Source organism: Hippopotamus amphibius, chromosome 4 (assembly GCF_030028045.1).
Source record: "Hippopotamus amphibius kiboko isolate mHipAmp2 chromosome 4, mHipAmp2.hap2, whole genome shotgun sequence".
Classification (NCBI taxonomy): Eukaryota; Metazoa; Chordata; class Mammalia; order Artiodactyla; family Hippopotamidae; genus Hippopotamus; species Hippopotamus amphibius.
This window is the reverse complement of record NC_080189.1, coordinates 46,010,497-46,032,973: the sequence shown is the minus strand read 5'-3', so window position 1 is coordinate 46,032,973 and position 22,477 is coordinate 46,010,497. Positions and strand designations below refer to the sequence as shown.

Sequence of the window (22,477 nt, the reverse complement as noted above, 5' to 3'; positions counted from 1 at the left end):
TATTTTCTTCTAATATAATCAAATTTTTATGTTCACATCTTTAATTCATTTGTCTGATATTTGATGAATGATTTCAAGTAGGACAAACAGTATGTTTTTTTCCAAATGAACTGCCCCCAAAACATTTTTTGAGCTGAGTAATTTTCCCTCTAATATTGTTTTCTATAGACGTGTCCTCACCTTCTCACCTACAATGCTGTCCTTGTTATACTCCAGTCCATGTTCCATCCCCACCAAACCACTGGGACTGGCCATGACAAGGGCACTAATGACTTTCCTGTTGCCAAAGGCAAGGGTACTTCTGTGTACTCATCCCATTCGACTTTTCAGCGCGTCCAGCACAAGTCAATTCCCTTTTACAGCACTTTCTTTCTTTTTTTTTTTTTTAAGATTTCATTCAACAAATATTTATTGGACTAAGGAAACAGCAGTGAACAAAACAGAATCTCTGCATCTAGAGAACCAACACTCTAGTAGGAGAGAGACAGACAATAACACAAAAAGTAACAGGAAATAACATGACAGAATGCTATGAGGAGGAGTAAAGCATGGAGAGAGTAGTGAAGGGGGCTGTTTTAGGTGCGATATCCCAGGGAGTATCTCTGTGGAGTAAGATTTAAACAGAGATCTAAGGAGGCCACGTTTGAGAGATGAAGGTGATAAGGGGGTAGGCCATGTGATATTTGGGGGAAGAACATTTCAGCAACGAAATAGCAAGCACATGACCCTGGAGCAAGAGCACTTGAGACACATGGCAAATGGAAGGATTTCCTTCTTTTTTAAGGCTTAATTATATATATATATATAAAGAGAGAGAGAGAGAGAGTATCAAATGATATTACTGCAAAACTTAAGCCTCTTATTGATTACTGATTATTCATTTTTCTAAAAAACACAAACATGAAAATGAAATAAACACACCCAAACATAATCATATTTAATCTATTAATAGATGAATGAATATAGCACTTTCTTTCCTTGGCTTCCATGACCACATGCTCTCTCGGGTTTTGTCCCAGTGCTACTGGCCACTCTTTTTTAGTTACTATTGTTGGCTCTTTATCCTCATTTTAAACTTTAGAACTGCTCCAGGACTCACTTCAGAGCCCCTTTTCTATTCACACCCTCTCTTCATATCATGTAATTTGGTTGCATGTCCTTAAATAATATTGATATGCCCCCAACTGCCTAATGTCCATGTTCATCCCTGACCCCTCTCCAGAACTCTAGACCCCCTTAGTTTTCTTCCTGCTTGACATCTCCACAATGATATCTAATAAAGATCTTAAACTTAACATGTCTGAATCAAGACTCTTGACTTCCTTTCCCCTAAGGCTTGCTTTGCTACCAAGTTCTCCACCTCAGAAACAGAACTTTTGGTCTCCATAGCCCAGCACCGTCCTTCCTAATCCAAACTACCATTAGCTCCCCAGGAGACTTCTGCACTGCTCTTCTAACAAGCTACCTCAAGATGTATTCTCCACAGTAATCCTTGTCTAGTCTTTATCAGATCACCTCACTCCACTGTCAAAACCCTTTGGCTGCCCCACACTGCACTTAGAATAACACTGGAACTCATTACCCAGGCCCATAAGGCTGACTTGGTCCGACTCCTGTTTTCTCCTCCAGCTTCATCTTGCACCCCTTATGTGCCTGCTTTATTATTGCTCCTTGAATGTAGCAAAGCTGTTCTCTCATGAGGGACCATTTTTTTCAGTTGAAGTATAACTGACATACAACATTACATTAGTTTCAGGTATACAATACAGTGATTTGATATTTGTACATATTGTGAGATGGTCACCACAGTAAGTCTCCACACCACACACAGCTATAGAATTATTTTTTTCTTGTGATGAGAAGCTTTAAGATCTACTCTCTTAGCAACTTTCAAATCCACAACACAGTATTATTAACTATAGTCAAAATACTGTACACTACATCCCCATGGCTTATTTACTTTATAACTGGAAGTGTGTACTTTTTGACTCCCTCTAGTCATGACGGACATTGTACTAATCCTGAGCTAATTCTGCTGGCATGCCCTTCTTCAGTTCTTAGCATGGCTCAAGCCTAAAACCACATCTGTCTTAGATTAAATATTACTTCTGGAAAGATACCTTTCCTGACTATCTAATAAAACTCCCAGTTTTCCCTAGGTGGGTACCCTATTTTAATTCTCTGCTGAACACTAGCAATATTTTCTTGTTTAATTTTTCATTTGTCTTCTATTTGAAACCTCTCACTAGAATGCAAGTTCTGTAAGAGCAACAATGTATCTTCATTCTGTAAAAAAGTACCCAGCACATAAAAAGTGGTCAATAAATATTTGGGTTCAGTTTTTAAAACTCCAATCAATTCCATTGATATGTTTGTCTATTTTTGCACAAATACCACACTGTTTTTGTTACTATAGCTTCAGCAGATATTTTAACATCTAGTCGAGTAAGAACTACCCCACCATGCACATTGTCTTTTTCTTTTTTTAAATTAATTAATTTATTTTATTTTAATTTATTGGCTGTTTTGGGTCTTTGTTGCTATGCACAGGCTTTCTCTAGTTGCAGAGAGTGGGGGCTACTCTTTATTGCAGTGTGTGGCCTTCTCATTGTGTCGGCTTCTCTTGTTGCAGAACATGGGCTCTAGGTACGCAGTCTTCAGTAGTTGCAGCATGTGGGCTCAGTAGTTGCAGCTCACAGGCTTAGTTGCTCTGTGGCATGTGGGATCCTCCTACGCCAAGGACTGAACCCATGCCCCCTGCATTAGCAGGCAGACTCTAAGCCACTGTGCTACTAAGGAAGCCCCGCACAGTCTTTTTCAAAACTTTTTTTTTTCTAAGGTTGTTACATTTTTATTTTACATAAATTTTAGACTCAGCTTCTCATGTTTCATGTTAAATTCTGATGGAATTTTTATTGGCATTGCTTTGATAAAGATTAGTTTGAGGAAAATTGACCTCTATTTAATACTGAGGTTTTCCATTAAAAAGATGGTATATTTCTTCACTTATTTAAACATTATTTTTGTTCCCTTTAATTTAGTTTTACAGTCTCCTTTTCATTAATTTTGAAGTTCTTCATGGGTAATTTATAGATTTTTAAAAATCTGTTGGGAATGTATGGTCTTCTGCTATACTTGTTAACTTCCAGTGTATTAAGACAGCTATTTTATCCATATCTTATTGAGGCCTTTTATATGGTCTAATGATTTATAGTTGGCTTTTTTTGTTTGTTTTTTTAAAGGAGATGATCAAATTATTTTCACAGGATGCTTCTCCAGCTTTTGTAGATACCATATTGCACTGACTGAGATCTCAGAAAAGTGCTCACTGGCAATATTAATGTCAGCCTCCCTGTTTTGTTCCATGGTTTTATGGCACCACCATTAACTACGATATTTGCTCTAAATTTCAGGCAAAAATCCTTTATCATATTAAACAGGTTCCCTATGTAGTATTTCTAAAATTAAAAAAACAGCTGTTTAAATAATATTTTTAAGAAATCAGCTTTACAATAAGGAAAAAGTGAAAACTGCTGAGAGGTTTGGGGGAAATCTTTAATAACAACAATTCCTAACTGCTGAGCTTCCTTTATGAGACAGAGAGAGCACCTCATACTTTTGATACTTTATTCCTAACTATCACAGTACTTCTACAAGACAGAATGTTTTTCACTATTTTAGAAATGAGGAAATCCTGACTCAGAGATTCAAGCAATTTATCATACGTCACAAAATCTAGTAAGTAATTATGCAAGGATTTATATCCAACTATATCTAGCTCCAAAGCCCACACTCCTCCCACTGTATTCCATATTTAATATGAGATATTAGACCAAGCCTCTCAACATGCCCTAGCAGAAAAGATAACACGTGTACTGGGTTTATGGGCTAATTAACAACCACATCCAAAAAATGTCTATCTTGAAGTCAATTCAGAAGATGATTCCAAAGTAAAAAGTCATAGAGATCTATTTACTATAGAGACCTAGCTGTTTGTCACTAACAGCTGTATCTTTAAAATGCACGGCTTACATCAAGGCAAAGAGAGCAAAGGCACAGATAACCAAGTTGAGTAGGTCCGTTTATGCAATGAATTATACAACAGAGATTCAAAAATACCTAAAGAGCTAAAATGTTCAAAACAAGTAAGAAAATTCCAAATGGCCAGAGGTAAAGATTGATCATTAGGTTCAAAGAAATCAAACACACATAAATAAGGTGAGAAAAAACAGAGTCCTTGTGAAAAAGATCTATTGGTTTAAACCAAAAGCTGTGTACAACATGGTTCCCATGCATACTCAATACGATTTCAATATGCATGGATGTCATTGTTAACTGACCACAGCAAGAAATTAATAGTACCACTCTCCTTATCTGGAAATACATATTTAGTTATAGAAATTATATTTAATTTGGCCATAGCCTAGTAAGGATACAAGGCACTACCAGATATTTCTTTCATCAAGTCCAGGATGAAGAAAAATTCAAAGGCAATAAGGAATCCCAAGATTTTCCATGATTGGTTAGATAATTATTGTGGGACAGGAAGTCCGTGAAACAATGCACTTATTGTGGGCTCAACCTCATCAGAACAGAAATGGCCTCCAATTAAAAAAAAAAAAACCATCATCACATCTTTTGTATTATCTGAGTTTCTATCTGTACTTACTGCTACTCCTGTCTTATAGAGGAGGTAATGTACAGTCTGTGTAACATCGGCAGCATGCATCAAATTGTGGTAAGGATTTTTGTGCTTGCTGTATCCCACTTCCAGGGCCTCCACAAATGACACAAGTGCAGAAATGGGGATCTGAAACAGAGCAGCAAGGTTAATTAGCTAGTGATTTAGCAGCTTTGAGTAAGGACACAAAAGTCTAAGGTACTCTAACTGCCTACTTCCGAGGGCATAAGATATCATATGAGGATATTAGAACTTTTCAAAGTTAATAAAAATCACCAAAGTATCAGATAATTTGAAAAATCTAACAGGAAGTCCCTGGTCCACCTTGCAAATTGTTCTTTGTTCATAGTTCAGAGGCCCAGGGCAATGACATAGGATCATCTCAAGGACATTGAGGGCAAAAAGGTAAGTGTTCATTTATTTCTCAAAGGTTCAAGTCTCTGTTTCTTGAAAAATAAATGAACATATACTATGCAGCATGTCATTTACTTGCGGGAAAACATAAAGTACACAAAGATCTTAAGTTATAAAATGATCACAAAACAAACACAAGCTGCCGCCTTCTGAAAACTGCACCTTTTAGAAAGAGTGGTGTGTACACTGGACAGGTGAGAAAAAAAAAAAAAAATAAGTGATAGTCTGTTCTATAACAGAAACAATCTGTGTTCTTGTGTTTATTATCTTGGAAATTTATTATTGCTGCCTTGCAATGTGGAAAAATATTTACAGTTATCCTAGTCACTTTCATCTCAAATATGTATAATACACATACCTTCTTTTTCTATTTGCCAGAAAGCAAACAAATGCAAAACGCCTATACAAAATAAGGGTACTCGGAAAACCTTCACTGTATTAGTTTTCTGGATCAATTCCTTTGTTTGGGGGTAAATTATCAATTACAAGACTGGGGGAAAGGAGAGAGTGTATGTTCCAGGAGATGAGAAATCACATTCATAGGAAAAAATAAGGAAAATACTACTTAGAGTGTTTCATGAGAATCCATACTATGTTCTTCCTTGGGCACACTGTTCCATGCTTACTATTTGTGGATTTAAAAAATTTAAATATAGCCTTTTTTTCTAAACATTTTATTTATTTATTTATTATTTATTTTATTTTTGGCTGCATCAGGTCTTAGCTGAGGCATGCGAGATCTTTCTTTGCAGTCTGCAGGCTCTTCTCTAGTTGTGGTGCCCAGACTCCAGGGCACGTGGGCTCTGTGGTTGTGGCATATGGGCTCTCTAGTTGAGGTTTGGGCTCAGAAGTTGCAACACTCAAGCTTAGTTGCCCCGCAGCATGTGGGATCTTAGTTCCCCAACCAGGGATCAAACCTGCGTCCCCTGCATTGGAAAGTGGATTCTTAACAACTGGATCACCAGGGAAGTCCCTAAACATAGCCTTTTAGATGTGAGGGACTAATTCATTATCATTTATAAAATGAAGAGCCAATGAACCTGGGTTCTTTGGGCTACTCTTTGGAGATCTGAGCCACTGAAATGCTAGGTAACGGTGTGTGCATATGCACGGGAGCTTTCTTCTGAGGTCTTGAGTATCCATTGGATCTTCAAGCAGGTATCTGATGCAAAAGAAATTAAGGATCATTGCCATAAAGTGCTTATGGCTACATAAGAAATACATCCCCAAATGCACAGTCCTTAGGAAAGTGATAAACAATCATGCTGCCTGGTGAAATCAATATGTTATACAGGAAAAGACCTGCATTGTCCAGAGACTCATCCACGTGATGAGAGAAATGTGAGTGGCGTGATATGACAGATGCCAGCAGATGATGCTCAGGTTCCCTGGAGAAGTGGACTCCACCTCCAGAGTCTGTGGAATTAGAAGGCTGAGGAGGTGGAACACTGGAATCAGTTCACACTCTTTACTTATAGCTCAAGAATTAATTTGAAGCATGAATAGCTGGGAAATACCAATAATCTGTCACAGATGATAACTGAGAGTATCTGTATGAATTTGAGCCAAGTGGCCGAAAGAGAAGTTTGTAGAGATGACAGACGTGCACTCTGTCTCCATTCCTGTCTTCTTGCTGGTGGTGGTCATTAGTACACGAAGTTCAGCTGAAATGACATCTGTATGCAGAGCTGGTGGGGGACCTCTGCTGGTTCAGGCTTCCATTCGTACTTCTAGGAAGGCTGGGATCTAAATGGGAAACTCCAGCCTCTCCTGTGCTGATGAACCCACCAGGAAAGGGAGTAATGAAAAGTTCTCACCACAGAGGAGTTCAGGGCAGAGGCTGTCCAGATGATGGTTCCTAAATCACCCCAGAGCAGTCTCCGGTCTATATTAAAAGGATTCTCTTGTTCTTAGCCCCCAAATCATGCAAGGATGGACAAATGTGTGCTTTTTTTTTTAAATTAGACACTGACCTTGAAACGGCTGATCAGATCATAGCGTGTGAGTAATTCATAGAAAATGAATTTCAGTGCATGATCCCCACTGGCTTCATTGAGTGAAAAGACATCAAAGGACCACTTGTCCACATCCTACAGGAGAGGGTGGAGAGAAATAATTCATTAGTGGGTAGCCATTTACACAGCTACTAATCTCCCCTGAGATTAGCCTGTAGCCCTCATCTGGAAATTCACAGCCTAAGACTATAATACCTTTTCCATTCTCAAACTTCTTCCAATACGGTAGTACTAGATAGCATTTACTAATAAAATATTCAATAGTTTTATCAGTAATAACACTAGCTATAATCTGTCAGGTACCTACCATATGCTAGGTATTATGACCAGTGATAAGTATGTAATTTATCCCGAAGACAACTCTAAGTGGCAGGTATGATCAGTTACATCTTATAGATGAGAAAACTGAGAAGTTACCTAATTTCCCTAAGACCCATGGCAAGTAAGTGCCTGGGACACACGTGGGGCGAAAACATAAACACACATTCAACTGATGCCGAAACTCAGGCTCTTCCCATCAACCTTCACTATCTCCGCTGAATTCCAAAATTTTAATTGACTTCACAATAACCTAGGGTGTTCCCTACTCTAAACTTCTCCCAAGCCCCATTACACTATCTACTGACTTCCTCTTACTCCATCATTGAGAATTTTAACCCATTTAAAAGTGTTCAGAAACATGCACAACACAAAATAATGTGTCACCTCAACAATCCAAACTGCTCAGCTGAAACCAAGGAGAGAGTCTTCATTTCACAGGATGGAAAAATGTTTACCACTTCTGGAGTCACTGATCTGGGGACTGAGTCCTCAAATCTGTAAGTCATTTTACTTAAAAAAGTAAAACCAAAGCAGAAAAAAGGTGGCGGCGAAGTAGAAGGACATGGAATGCATCCCTCTCCACAGATGCATCAGGAATACACCAAAAGATGCAATAATTCCCACAGAGAACTAGCTGAACACCAGCAAATGACCTCAGACACCAGAAAGGACTGCAAAGATCCCAACATAACTGGGACAAGCAACCTGTGAAGTCTGGACTACTCCATCAGAAGTCAAGTAGGAGACTTTGGGGAGGGATCACTGAATCCAGGTTGCTAGACTACTAGGGAGTCCTCAGACACAGGGAAGATAAACTGCAGAGAACTCTCACAGAGCCCTGTATCAGAGTCTAAGACTTGGCTTCATCCGACTGTCTGCAACTGCCAGTGCTGGACACCTCACACAAAACTACAAACAAGACAAGAATACAAACCCACCCATCAGCACACAGGCTACCTAAAGCCACATTAACCACACAGATACCCTAAGACACACCACCTGACATGGCCCTGCTCATCAGAGAGAAAAGACAGAGCCACACACTGGAAAGCAGACACCAGACCCCCCCCACCAGGAGGCCTACTCAAAGACACTGGACAAACCCTAACACAGAGGGCAGAGGGCAGAAACAAGAGGAATTACAACTAGGCATAGGGAAAGGAGACAGCAAATCCTATAAATTACACAAAATGAGAAAACAAAGAAACACCTTGCAGGCAAAGGAGCAAGAAAAAACCCACAAGACCAAATAAATGAAGAGGAAACAGGAAAACTGCCTGAAAAAGAATTCAGAGTAATGATGGTAAAGATGATCCAAATTTCAATAACAAAATACAGAAAATACAAGAAACAATTAATAAGGACCCAGAAGAACTAAAGAGCAAACAAACAGTAATGGACAACAAAATAACTGAAATTAAAAACACTCTAGATGGTATAACCAGCAGAATAACTGAGGCAGAAGAATGAATAAGTGAGTTGGAAGATAGAATGGGGGAAATAACTGCCACAGAGCAGGAAAGAGAAAAAAGAATACAAAGAATGGAAGACAGTCTCAGAGACCTTGGTGACAACATTAAGCACACCAATATTCGAATCATAGGCATCCCAGAAGAAGAAGAAAAAAAGAAAGGGTCTGAGAAAATATCTGAAGAGGTTATAGTGGAAAACTTCCCCAACATGGGAAAGGAAATAATTAATCAAGTCCAAGAAGCACAGAGAGTCCCATACAGAATAAACCCAAGGAGAAATACACTGAGGCACACATTAATCAAACTAATGGAAATTAAACACAAAGAAAAAATATTAAAAGCAGCAAGAGAAAAGCAACAAATAACATATAAGGGAAAACCCATAAGGATAACAGCTGATCTTTCTGCAGAAACTCTTCAGGCCAGAAGGGAATGGCAGGATATACTGAAAGTCCTGAAAGAGAGAAACCTACAGCCAAGAATACTCTACCCAGCAAGAATCTCATTCAGATTCAACGGAGAAATCCAAAGCTTTACAGACAAGCAAAAGTTAAGAGAATTCAGCACCACCAAGCCAGCCTTACAACAGTTGCTAAAGGAACTTTCTAAGTGGGAAACACAAGAGAAGGAAAACATCTACAAACACAAACACAAAACAATTTAAAAATGGTAATCAGAACACACACATCAATTATCACCTTGAATGTAAATAGATTAAATGCTCCAACCAAAAGACACAGACTGGCTGAATGGATACAAAAACAAGACCCTTCTATATGCTGCCCACAAGAAACCTACTGCAGACCAAGGGACACATATAGACTGAAAGGAAAGGGATGGTAAAAGATATTCCATGCAAATGGAGGTCAAAGGAAAGCTGAAGTAGCAATACTCATATAAGACAAATTAGACTTTAAAGTAAAGACTATTACAAGAGACAAAGAAGGACACTACATAATGATCAAGGGATCCATCCAAGAAGAACATATCACAATTATAAATATCTATGCACCCAACATAGGAACACCTCAATATATAAGGTAAATGCTAACAGCCATAAAAGGGGAAATCGACAGTAACACAGTAAGAGTAGGAGACTTTAACATCCCACTTGCATCAATGGACAGATCATCCAAACAGAAAATAAATAAGGACACACAGCTTTAAATGACACATTAGACCATCTCAACTTGATATTTATAAGACATTCCATCTAAAAACTACAGAATACACTTTCTTCTCAAGTGCACATGGAACATTTTCCAGGATAGATCACACCTTGGGTCACAAATCAAGCCTCAGTAAATTCATTGAAATCATATCAAGCATCTTCTCTGACCACAACGCCATGAGACTAGATATCAATTACAGGGAAAAAAATGTAAAAAATACAAACACATGGAGGCTAAACAATACATTATTAAACAACCAAGAAATCATTAAAGAAATCAAAGAGGAAATCAAAAAATATCTAGAAACAAATGACAATGAAAACACAACAACCCAAAACCTATGGGGCACCGTAAAAGCAGTTCTAAGAGGGAAGTTTATAGCAATACAGTCCTACCTCAAGAAACAAGAAAAATATCAAATAAACAACCTAACCTTACACCTAAAACAATTAGAGAAAGAAGAACAAAAAAACCCCAAAGTGGGCAGAAGGAAAGAAACCATAAAGATAAGAGCAGAAATAAATGAAAAAGAAAGGAAGGAAACAATAGCAAAGATCATAGAAACTAAAAGCTGGTTGTTTAAGAAGATAAACAAAATTGAGAAACCATTAGCCAGACTCATCAGGAAAAAACTGAGAAGATGTAAATCAACAGAATTAGAAATGAAAAAGGAGAAGTAACAACAGACACCACAGAAATACAAAAGATCATGAGAGACTACTACAAGCAACTATATGTCAACAAATTAGATAACCTGGAAGAAGTGGATAAATTCTTCGAAAAATACAATCCTCCAAGACTGAACCAGGAAGAAATAGAAACTACGAACAGACCAATCACAAGTATGGAAATTGAGAGTGTGATTAAAAATCTCCCAACAAACAAAAGCCCAGGGCCAGATGGCATTACAGGTGAATTCTATCAAACATTTTGAAAAGAGCTAACACCTATCCTTCTCAAACTCATCCCAAATATAGCAGAAGGAGGAACACTCCCAAACTCATTCTACGAGGCCACCATCACCCTGATACCAAAACCAGGCAAAGATGTCACAATAAAAGAAAATTACAGACCAATATCACTGATGAATATAGATGCAAAAATCCTCAACAAAATACTAGCTAACAGAATCCAACAGCACATTAAAAAGATCATACACCATGATCAAGTGGGGTTTATCCCTGGAATGCAAGGATTCTTCAATACATGTAAATCAATCAATGTGATACATCATATCAACAAATTGAAGAATAAAAACCACATGACCATCTCAATAGATGCAGAAAAAGCTTTTGATGAAATTCAATATCCATTTGCAATAAAAACTCTCCAGAAAATGGGCATAGACGGAAATTACCTCAACATAATAAAAGCTGTATATGAGAAACCAAAAGTCAACATCATTCTAAATGGTGAAAAACTGAAAAAATTCCCTCTAAGAACAGGAACAAGACAAGGGTGCCCACTCTCACCATTATTATTCAACATAGTTTTGGAAGTTTTAGCCACAGCAATCAGAGAAGAAAATGAAATAAAAGGAATTCAAGTTGGAAAAGAAGTAAAATTGTCACTCTTTACAGATGACATGATATTATACATAGAAAACCCTAAAGATTCTACCAGAAAATTGATAAAACTAATCAATGAATTTAGTAAAGTAGCAGGATATAAAATTAATGCTCAGAAATCTCTTGCATTCCTATACACTAACAACGAAAAAGCAGAAAGAGAAATGAAGGAAACTCTCCCATTTACCACTGCAACAAAAAGAATAAAGTACCTAGGAATAAACCTGCCTAAGGAGGCAAAAGACCTGTATGCAGAAAACTATAAGACACTGATGAAAGAAATCAATGATGATACAAACAGATGGAAACACATACCACATTCTTGGATTGGAAGAATCAACATTGTGAAAATAACTATCCTACCCAAAGCACTTTACAGATTCAACGCAATCCCTATCAAATTACCAATGGCATTTTTCACAGAACTAGAACAAGAAATCTTACGATTTGTATGGAAATGCAAAAGATCCCGAATAGCCAAAGCAATCTTGAGAAGGAAAGATGGAGTTGGTGGAATTAGGCTTCCTGACTTCAAACTATACTACAAGGCCACAGTGATCAAGACAGTATGGTACTGGCACAAAAACAGAAAGGAAGATCAATGGAACAGAATAGAGAACTCAGAGGTAAACCCAAGCGCATATGGGCACCTTATCTTTGACAAAGGAGGCAAGAATATACAATGAAGAAAAGACAGCCTCTTCAATAAGTGGTGTTGGGAAAATTGGACAGCAACATGTAAAAGAATGAAATTAAAACACTTCCTAACTCCATGCACAAAGATAAACTCAAAATGGATTAAAGACCTAAATGTAAGGCCAGACACTATAAAACTCCTAGAGGAAAACATAGGCAGAACACTCTATAACATACATCAAAGCAAGATCCTTTTGACCCACCTCCTAGAATCATGGAAAGAAAATCAAGAATAAACAAATGGGACCTAGTAAACTTAAAAGCTTTTGCACAGTGAAAGAAACCATAAGCAAGACAGGAAGACAACCCTCAGAATGGGAGAAAATACTTGCCAACGAAGCAACGGACAAAGGATTAATCTCCAAAATATACAAGCAGCTCATGCAGCTTCATACCAAAAAAGCAAATAACCCAAATCACAAATGGGCAGAAGACCTAAATAGACATTTCTCCAAAGAAGACATACAGATGGCCAACAAACACATGAAAAGATGCTCAACATCACTAATTATTAGAGAAATGCAAGTCAAAGCCACAATGAGGTATTATCTCACACCAGTCAGAATGGCCATCATCAAAAAATCTAGAAACAATAAATGTTGGAGAGGGTGTGGAGAAAAGTGATCTCTCCTGCACTGTTGGTGGGAAGGTAAGTTGGTACAGCCACTAGAGAAAACAGTTTGGAGGTTCCTTAAAAAACTAAAAATACAACTACCATATGAGCCAGTAATCCCACTACTGGGCATATACCCAGAGAAAACCATAATCCAAAAAGAAACATGTACCACAATGTTCATTGCAGCACTATTTACAACAGCCAGGATATGGAAGCAACCTAGATGCCCATCAACAGATGAATGGATAAAGAAGATGTGGCACATATATACAATGGAATATTACTCAGCCATAAAAAGGAATGAAATGGAGCTATATGTAATGAGGTGGATACACCTAGAGTCTGTCATACAGAGTGAAGTAAGCCAGAAAGAGAAAAACAAATACTGTATGCTAACTCATATATACAGAATCTTTAAAAAAAAGTGGTACTGATGAACCCAGTGACAGGGCAAAAATAAGGATGCAGATGCAGAGAATGGACTGGAGTACCTGGGGTTGGGGAGACAGGGTGGCGAAGGGGAAGCTGGGACGAAGTGAGAGAGTAGCATAGACATATATACACTACCAAGTGTAAAATAGATAGCTAGTGGGAAGTTACTGTATAACAAAGGGAGATCAACTCGATGATGGATGATGCCTTAGAGGGCCAGGACAGGGAGAGCGGGAGGGAGTCGTGGGAGGTAGGGGATATGAGGATATATCTATAAATACAGCTGATTCACTTTGGTGTACCTCAAAAAAAAAAAAAGTAAAACTAAGAGCTAAGCTGAACACACTCCTCACTCACTGTTCTTGAAGTTCAAAGCCTTATTTGTCCATAAATAGCAACTCCAAAATACATGTAAACTTTGATGTGTCTTTGACTTATAACTAGCTACTTGTGGGTGTTATAAACAAAGGTGTGTTTAAGCAATAATTAAACAAAGTTATTTGGTTTCTCAGTATATCAGGAATGTCACTTGCAGTGGTTAAGGACAGTGTACTGCCATGAGTGTGACAATAGGACCTGTGTGAGACCACACCGTGTCCAGGCTAGGTGTCAGATGGTCCCCTGGAAGAGACCTCAGCTTTTAGGAACTGCTGGATCCAGTGACTCCCACCTTGGCCCCTACTGCATTCCAATATTATCTATCCATCCCAATCCTGTCCCTCTCCAAATATCCTAACCATCAAGATCACCCTGAGACCATGAAGGGTCTCTCTCATGGATGCCAGGTCGCAGGAAAACTAAATTGTATATAGGTAAAACCAAACATTTCCAAAAGAGTTCAAATAGATTGTTTCAATTCACACTTAGTGATAACCTCACCTCAGCCTTCAATAATTTCTCCTCCATTATAATAACGAAAGAAATAGCTATAAGTATTAAGGACATTTTCTGTGCCAGGCACATGGAAGTGCTTATACACATTTGCAAACCCTCACAACTCTACAAACGGGTATCACTTTCCCCAGTTTCACAGATGGCAACCTCAGAGAGATGAAATGAAGTGTCTAAAGCCAATCAGCAAAAGAACTAGGTAATAATCTCACTGAGGCCCCCTAGTGATATCATTACTGACTGATGACATTATAAACTCAATGAATACATGCCGTGACCCAAGCCTCATGCCCCAAATACCCCAATAGGGCCTATGCCATAGACAGTGGGGCCATTTAAGATTAATCCAAGGCTAAAGCTTAACCTTAGCTACCATAATTGGCATTATCATGACAGCCATTGTCTAGCCATTAGTCCTAAAGAAAAGTCCACTAACTCAGCAGGTAAGAAAACATTTGGTCGTATCTGACAATTTTTAATCCTCTTCATTGGCATGAATAAAAAAAGAGAAAAGCTCTCTATCACTGGAAATGAAGAGATTATCATAGTAAAAGGTCAAGATTTATTCTGAATATTAGGTCTTAGAAAATAACAGAAGGGTGAGTAAATACAGACAGTGAGAATGATATTCTCTCCAGCCCCTCATTTTGGGGAGGCCTTAGCTGTGATTCTCAAATTTCAGTGTTCTTTAGAACCACATGGTGTGTTAGAAAAAATGTTGATTCTCTGGTGGATGACTCTGCAGAACCCTGGCTTGTGGCCTGGAATCTGCATTTTAATAAGCACCTAATTTAACTGCCTTAAACCATTCTTCCTTTCTTAGCCAATTTGGCCCAAGCACCATTCCTGTGGAGACACTGCATGAATTTCCTATCAGTCTAACGTGAAGGAAGCCTGAGCCTTCTCATTTCCTCCCACTTTAAATCTGGAGTCTGTCCAGGGTGTCTCTTCCTGAGTCACACAACAGATGCCCTTCTAAAGAACAGCACAATTCTACATTTCCAATAACCCCACCTTAGAAGATTAGAGATAAAACACCCCAAATGAGAAGAACAAAAATGCAACGTATTTCAATCAGTGGTGGTTAATTATTCTCTCACTTAAATGTTATTTTATGCCATGTTCTTACATTTATCACAAAGACTAACAGCACGTAGCATGATGATTATTTTCTTGAATTGTATTCTCTCAGGCTTTGGGGAAATTTTTTGTAATAGAAGAAAACAATAGTGATTCCACATAAATTGCTGGCAGTGGAGTGAAAAATAACATTTTTCTAATAGGCACTACATAAAAAAAGAATCTATGTCATCTGTCCAATTCATCTCCAATCCACTGAAAATAAAACCGGAGTCTAGGGATGCAGAAAAATATTGCATTGTAAAAAGGTCTTGAACTTCCACAGAAATCAGAGCACACAACCAAGAGAAACAATAGCTTTAGCCTTCTACACATACCAGCAACAGTATGGAGAAGGGTAGCAATTCAGAGAGCTAGTATTTATCTTTTGTATGAATCATCAAGGTAACTTTCCCCTCAGAAAGACAGTATGTGTGCTTCTGAGAATTATTTTCCCTAAGCACAAAATAGCAATTCAGGTACATTACAGGCTGTTCCACATTTCTTCAGTTATTCCGATAGAAAAGATGCTCCAATTTGGAAGAAATATTTTCATAAGTTTCTTAGTATTGGTATAACCACTTGTATTTATGTTCACCATAAAGGAAGAAATTAAGGATAAAAGATGCTTTTAATGTTCCTAAGACTTCCGCTGAATGTTTCAGGTTCGATTATGAAAATCAATGTAACTTCATAGTGGGTTTTATGAAACATCAGCTCTCATGAAGTGATTTCATAGATTAAGTGGGAAACTGCTGTAAATTACACAATGATTTATTGGGCATTAGAGTGGGGGTTGAAGAGGAGGGAGAGGATAACATGTGTCTTCTTGCTGCATCCTTCCTGAGCACCCTTCCTGTCCTAGATGACTTAAGAAGAGACAGAAAATGGAGGACTGAAGATCTGAATATATGGGCTCGCCCAGATTCAGCTAGTGAATGTCTCTGACACAAGAGAAAGGGACTATGAAATATAAAATCAAAATGTCCCTAAAGGGCCCTTTCTGGACATTAAATTGATCAAAAAGCACTCCCACCTCTGATTCTGTGAAAAGAGAATTTAAATTATCTTCTGAAAATTTCTTCAGGAATACACTCTTCAGATTTCACAGAAAGACTAAAACAGCTTTAACAAGAGTCAGGATGCTGGGACGCTCCTGAGCAAGTGGATCAACTCCTTGTGTAGGCACCAGGCAATGTCAACCAGCTCAGTGATCCTGAACCTTAGCACAGCCCCTCCTTCAAATCCAGAAGCCAAATCAGCTTCAGCACAGCTGGGATATCCTAAGACCAATGGGTCTAAATGAACACACGCGTACAGGAATATATCTACTTGGGAGCTCTTAGAGATATTCTATACAATTCCAAGAGCTTGTCTGGGAGTCATTCTGCAGCATTTAGCCCCTTTAAATTCAAGCATCTATGTGACTTCCCATGAACTTCTGAGCTCAGTGAGAGTCTTGGGAAAACAACAGGATGTATGAGGAGGACAAGGGCTCTTGGGGACATACTTTCATGCAATAAAATGTTAATGAGACCTTACTATGTGCCTGGAACTCTGTTATCAAACCTTAGTCTATCTTTGTATCTTTTTTTAGTCTCACTGAGTCTTAGTTTCTTCATCTACAAAATGGACATAGAGTAAGTAAGCAGATAGTGGTAGAATTATAACCATCAAAGATCCCCTTAATGTTGAATATTTAGAACCAGAACAAATTCAATCCCCTATAGCCAAAGTCAGACTGAGTTTCATAATGCCAGATCACTGTACAGATCTCTAAATTACCCCAAGATGGCAGAAAGAAACGAAACCCATGCAGAGTTTCAATTTAAAAAAAAACTTGGGCAGTAAAAAGGCTAAAAAGACAGTGATACTGTTAGAACAGATTTAAAAAATAATGAAAGAAAAAAAGTCAGGAAAGACTGGGAAAACTGTAAATAAACTGTAAACGAAAAATTCTTATTTTCTAACAACAAATTTAACTTTTTATAGGGTATCATATACATTGTAAGACATTTTCATTGGTATTACCTTTAATGCTTCAATAACAGCTGGTGGGTAGCTCAGTCCAACCATGTTTGATGTCCGTCTATACATTCTGGCAAAGTTAGAAGGGAAAAATGCAATATTATATCTTACAAAGAAAAATTAGCAGGTCACAGGCTTATACCAGTATTGACAACAAGAAGTCATGTCATCTGATAGACTCACAGAACCTAAAATTTCTTTTATAACATTTCTCATAGTCATTCAAGTGGCTTAAGTGTTAAATTAAAATGAAATTAAAGCAATCCCAAACATGTAAACTATTGGAAACAAACAAAAACAAAACAAGTCTATGTGCCCCAAATTGGAAACTAAATGATTAGAATTGGTCTCTTCTTCTGCTGCAAGTGAATTACAGTATAGCACAAACAGTGTGTAATGTAGTACTTTAACCTGGAAAAAGAACTCCTATGGGCAACCAATTTAGAAGAGCTTGTTCTTTAGAACTGTCAAAAACTAGAGAGAAAAAGTGTCCCAGGTGAACTTTGAGCCGACCGTGGCATTCTAAAGCATGTAATTGTGTGATAAGAATTGTAGGAAGAATAAATCGATTTCTGGAATCCATTTCTGGGGCAGGGGGGCAATTTATTTTCAAAGAGCAAAGTGACTTACAAAACTGGAAAGTGTTATGGGGAACTCAAACACCTTGAATGAACTCCTCCCTGGCTCAATACCCTCACAAAGCATCCTTGACCTGCTCCAAATGCAGACATCATCTGTATATGTCAAATGATGATGGATGAGATGTCCTTCTTTAAAACTTAGAGACTCAAAAAAAAAAAAAAAACTTAGAGACTCAACTTAAACTAAAACTTCTCTAGTTATCATTAACAAAAAGAATTCCAAGCAAAGAAAAAGCTTGTCCTAATGATGCTGCAGAGATATGTTTTTGCCATCTCTCATTCAAGACTGTTTCCACCCAGAATTTTCAGTATTTATAAAGATACCAAAACTACATTAAAGCAAAGCCTTCAGTTATTAGAAATTTTTGCTGCTTTGGTCATTGAATGACAGCCTTGGTCATTGAGTGACAACCATCTTTACCTCTCCACAAATATCCCAGCTTGCACTGCGTGGACGATGCTCTTGAATCTTGGCTTCTCCTCGCTCCTTCTGAGCATCATCCCCATCTGTCGCGTGAAGGTGGAGGCCAGCCAGTCTCGGACCTCAGAAGGCACCGCATCTGACTGAATGTCACTGAGCTCGTCCTCTGTATCCAGGAGTCGCCTGAACCCAAGAAACAGAACCAGGACACAGGTTAAATCTGAAGTTAGAGCCCTCTGTTCAAAGCAGTTGCACCTTTTCTCCACCGCACCTGCATACACAGGTGCAAAGGAACCAAAATAAATTGGCCACAAAAAATCCAGCACCTTTTTGGCAAGGTTTGTGAGAGCCTACTATTTGTGTTTCAGGATGGTTTTCTCTACTAGACTGGGCAAAGGAACAAAGGAGTCAGAGAAAGTCAAATATACTTCACCTCAGGCTTTGTGGATCCCAGGCCCATTGCACTGGAGCACCCAGTATCTTTATTACTAGATGCTCTGTGGAATTTGAATGGAATCTAAACCATCCATTTAAAAATGCATTCACAGGGAGGTTTATACCATAGATGGCCATGCGGCACTATTTTGTTTTAAAAATAATGGCACTTAAAAACTATAGACAACAATACTATATTATAAACTTCAAAGTTGCTAAGAGCCTAGATCTTAATAGTTTCCAGCACAAAAAATAATAATTATGTGATGTTGGGGCTTCCCTGGTAGCACAATCCACCTGTCAATGCAGGGGACACAGGTTCAAGCCCTGGTCTGGGAAGATCCCACATGCCAGAGAGCAACTAAGCTTGTGTGCCACAACTACTGAGCCCATGTGCCACAACTACTGAAGCCAGTCTGCCTAGAGCCCATGCTCTGCAAAAAGAGAAGCCACCGCAATGAGAAGCCCAAGCACTGCAACGAAGAGTGGCCCCCACTTGCCACAACTACAGAAAGCCGGAGCACAGCAACGAAGACCCAATGAAGCCAATAAAAATAAATAAATAAATAAATAAATTTATTAAAAAAACTTATGTGATGTTATAGAAGTGTTAGTTAACCCTATAGTGGTAGCCATATTGTAACATATAAATATATCGTCAACACATTGTACACCTTAAACATATACAATGTTACATGTCAACTACATCTCAATAAAAATAAATTTAAAAAAGAAAAAGAAAAAAAGGAAAATAAAGACTTTGCAAAGTATTACCCAAATTACATCAACCCAGTCCCCTGCAGCAATGAACCCAAATGATATCAACTGATATTCTCCCTAGTTTGTTAGGGTATTACAGAAACTTAAATGTCTAAATTTAAGCAAAATTTCCAAAATAATGCAGTTCTTTATTTGAGCACAGTGATTTAAGTCATCTGTCAGGTGTGTGTAGCAGATTTTTCAAATGTGTTCATAGGTCAGGCTAGAAAAGAACATAAGTAGCAGTAAATTACAATAAAACTTTGAAAGTTGTATTTTATATTTATACTAAGCCCTACTAAAAATAAGCAGTAAGAACAGGTGTCAATGAAAAAGATTTTTTTTCTTTAGACCCATTAATTGGGAGGTAGGGAGAAAAATGTAACATTTAGGAAAAAACGATGGTATCAAATTTCCTTAAATTAGGAACCAAGCATATCACCAAAAACTAAGCCACACAATTCTTAGATTACTGGGAAATCCTTTTTCAGATTGGAATTTGGCATAAAAAACTAAGACATCACAAATACCAACAGAGAAGCTTGCACAAAATAGAAAAAAGAAGAAAAAGTCTTTCATGTTTATCATTTCCACGTTTTTTGAAAGAAAAGCAATTTTGTTACTTTCAAATGCATTTACAATAGTAACCAGAAGCACTCAAGTACTTATGGATAATTCAAGTGGAAAGGGTCCGCTAAGAAAATCAACAATTTACCGAAGGACTGAGGGAGGAATACTGAATGTTTAAGAGAACAAATGCTTCTCCATCCCTTCAGGAGCTACCGTTTACAGATAGATATTGTGAATTAAAACATGAACATAATTTTTAGGTGGAGAGAAATAATATGCAATAATTCCAGTGGATCTCTACATTTGATTAAAAATCTGGTAAGATTTTTTTTAATTACTTTTTTTCCTCTTACACTATCTCACTTCATTGTCATAATGAGCATGTGAGAGAAGTTCTATTAGCTCCTTTTATAAATAAGGATGTACAGAGGATATGTGATGTCCAAATCTACCCCCATTTGTTTGTGAAAACTAAAGCTCCAAGACTAATCATTTGAATGCTATCTCCTACATGCCATGGGGACATTTCAGAAAAGCCATATAATAGAAAATTTATATCACAACATCAACTTACTGTCATTTTAGCATACCTGGTTTCATCAATGTATACGGATTCAAGCACTGTGGCTGCATATTCCAAATTCTTCTTAAGATCTACCACTGAAGCCTCCCCTCTCTCTAACTGTTTGACCAAAGATCGTAACCTAGGGAAAAAAGACATGGTTCAATTAGAATAGAGGAAAAAAATTAGAATGGAGGATAACCCTACAATTAGAGTGACAGTTTACAGCCATTAAATGTGTTTATTTATCCCAACATATCTGAAAGGAAAATACAAATCTAATGAGGGACTGACCAGTATTTCTCAAAGCATCAAGTTATAAAATAAATACACACATTTTTTCCACTATAAATTAAGAACAAAAATGTTCTCATCTACCAGGCACTGACTACCCCCAACACTTTCTATCTTTTATCTTTCTAAGAGTTTCCTAAATTATCAATGATTTTGCTTCTCTTCTGATTTTAATATTTTTTCCTGCCCTGATTGGATGCAGTAAAGCCTGACCAGCAACAACATCACCAAACACTGCTTGAGGTCCTACTATGTTGTAGGTACTTTGTTCAGCTGTGACCATAGAGGATAGCAGTCCCACGGCCCACACATGTTCCAAGACAGGTGAGGAGACTTAGACCGCCAACATAACCACACAGGGCTCCATAAGGAATACACGAAGGCAAACAAACTCTTTCACTGGACACGAAGAATTCCTCTAGGGGCAGATAAATAGCTTAGTTTTGTTGTTGCTTTTTTTAAAGGAGGATGGATGATAAACCAAGGTACGGAGGATAAGACCTTCCCCACGGCTAGCCAAGAGTTCCGGACAGTAAAAGAGAAACAATAAAACATGCTCTCCTCTTACTTATATGAACATTATCCCCACAGAGAAGGACTTAGTACATATGAGGGCAATAAAATGCCAACAGATTATCAAAGACCAGCAACTGGGAGCACTGTAAATACCACGGAGGTTTGGAGATTGGACAACTCTTCAGGCTGTCTGACGCCAGCAAAGGACACAAACTTTGAAGACAACCTTGGGTTGGAATCCTTCTTCACAACATATTAGCTATGCCAGACCAGGCAATAGCTGAGCGTCAGCTATAAAATGAAGACCGCAACCACCAAATGTCCTCGTTTGATATAAAGATTAAATCAAATTGATATTGATGTAGTCACATCAAGCGTGTGACCTACAACTGGTTATTTTTTTCCAACTTTATTAAAAATAATTGGCATGTAACATTGTGTAAGGTTAAGCTATACAACATGATGACTTGATACACATATAAATTGCAAAATGACTACCACAGTAAGGCTAGTCCACACAACCATCACTTCATAAATTTCAATTTTTTTGTGTGAGAACATTTAAGATTTACTCTCTTAGCAACTTTCAAGTATACAGTACTTAAAATGAATCCTTGCTAACTATAACCACCATGTTGTACATTAGATCCCCAGAACTTGTCTTATACCTGGAAATTTGTACTCTTTGACCAATGTCCCCCATTTCTCCATTGGTTTTTTTTTTTTTAAAGGCATTTATTATCATTAGTGTCATTGTTGTTATTCAGTGACCTTGGTCCATCAAAGGTAACCAGATGAGAAACACCCTATCAGGATACTTAAGATCATTATCAAGTCTCCGTTTCCCAAGGCTG

General features: G+C 37.9%; 1 protein-coding gene across 2 annotated transcripts in view; it reads right to left on the bottom strand.

Annotated features, from left to right (window-relative positions):
- The window catches only part of PDE1C (phosphodiesterase 1C), a 592,555-nt gene that overhangs the window by 103,460 nt on the left and 466,618 nt on the right, over positions 1 to 22,477 (bottom strand). For both annotated transcript variants that reach the window (XM_057733463.1, XM_057733465.1), the window contains exons 4-8: positions 20,842 to 20,955; positions 18,488 to 18,670; positions 17,429 to 17,495; positions 7,069 to 7,185; positions 4,670 to 4,810 (exon numbers count right to left, since the gene is read on the bottom strand). In XM_057733463.1, the coding sequence (XP_057589446.1) occupies positions 4,670 to 4,810; positions 7,069 to 7,185; positions 17,429 to 17,495; positions 18,488 to 18,670; positions 20,842 to 20,955 (622 nt within the window). The remainder of the gene's footprint in view (positions 1 to 4,669; positions 4,811 to 7,068; positions 7,186 to 17,428; positions 17,496 to 18,487; positions 18,671 to 20,841; positions 20,956 to 22,477) is intronic.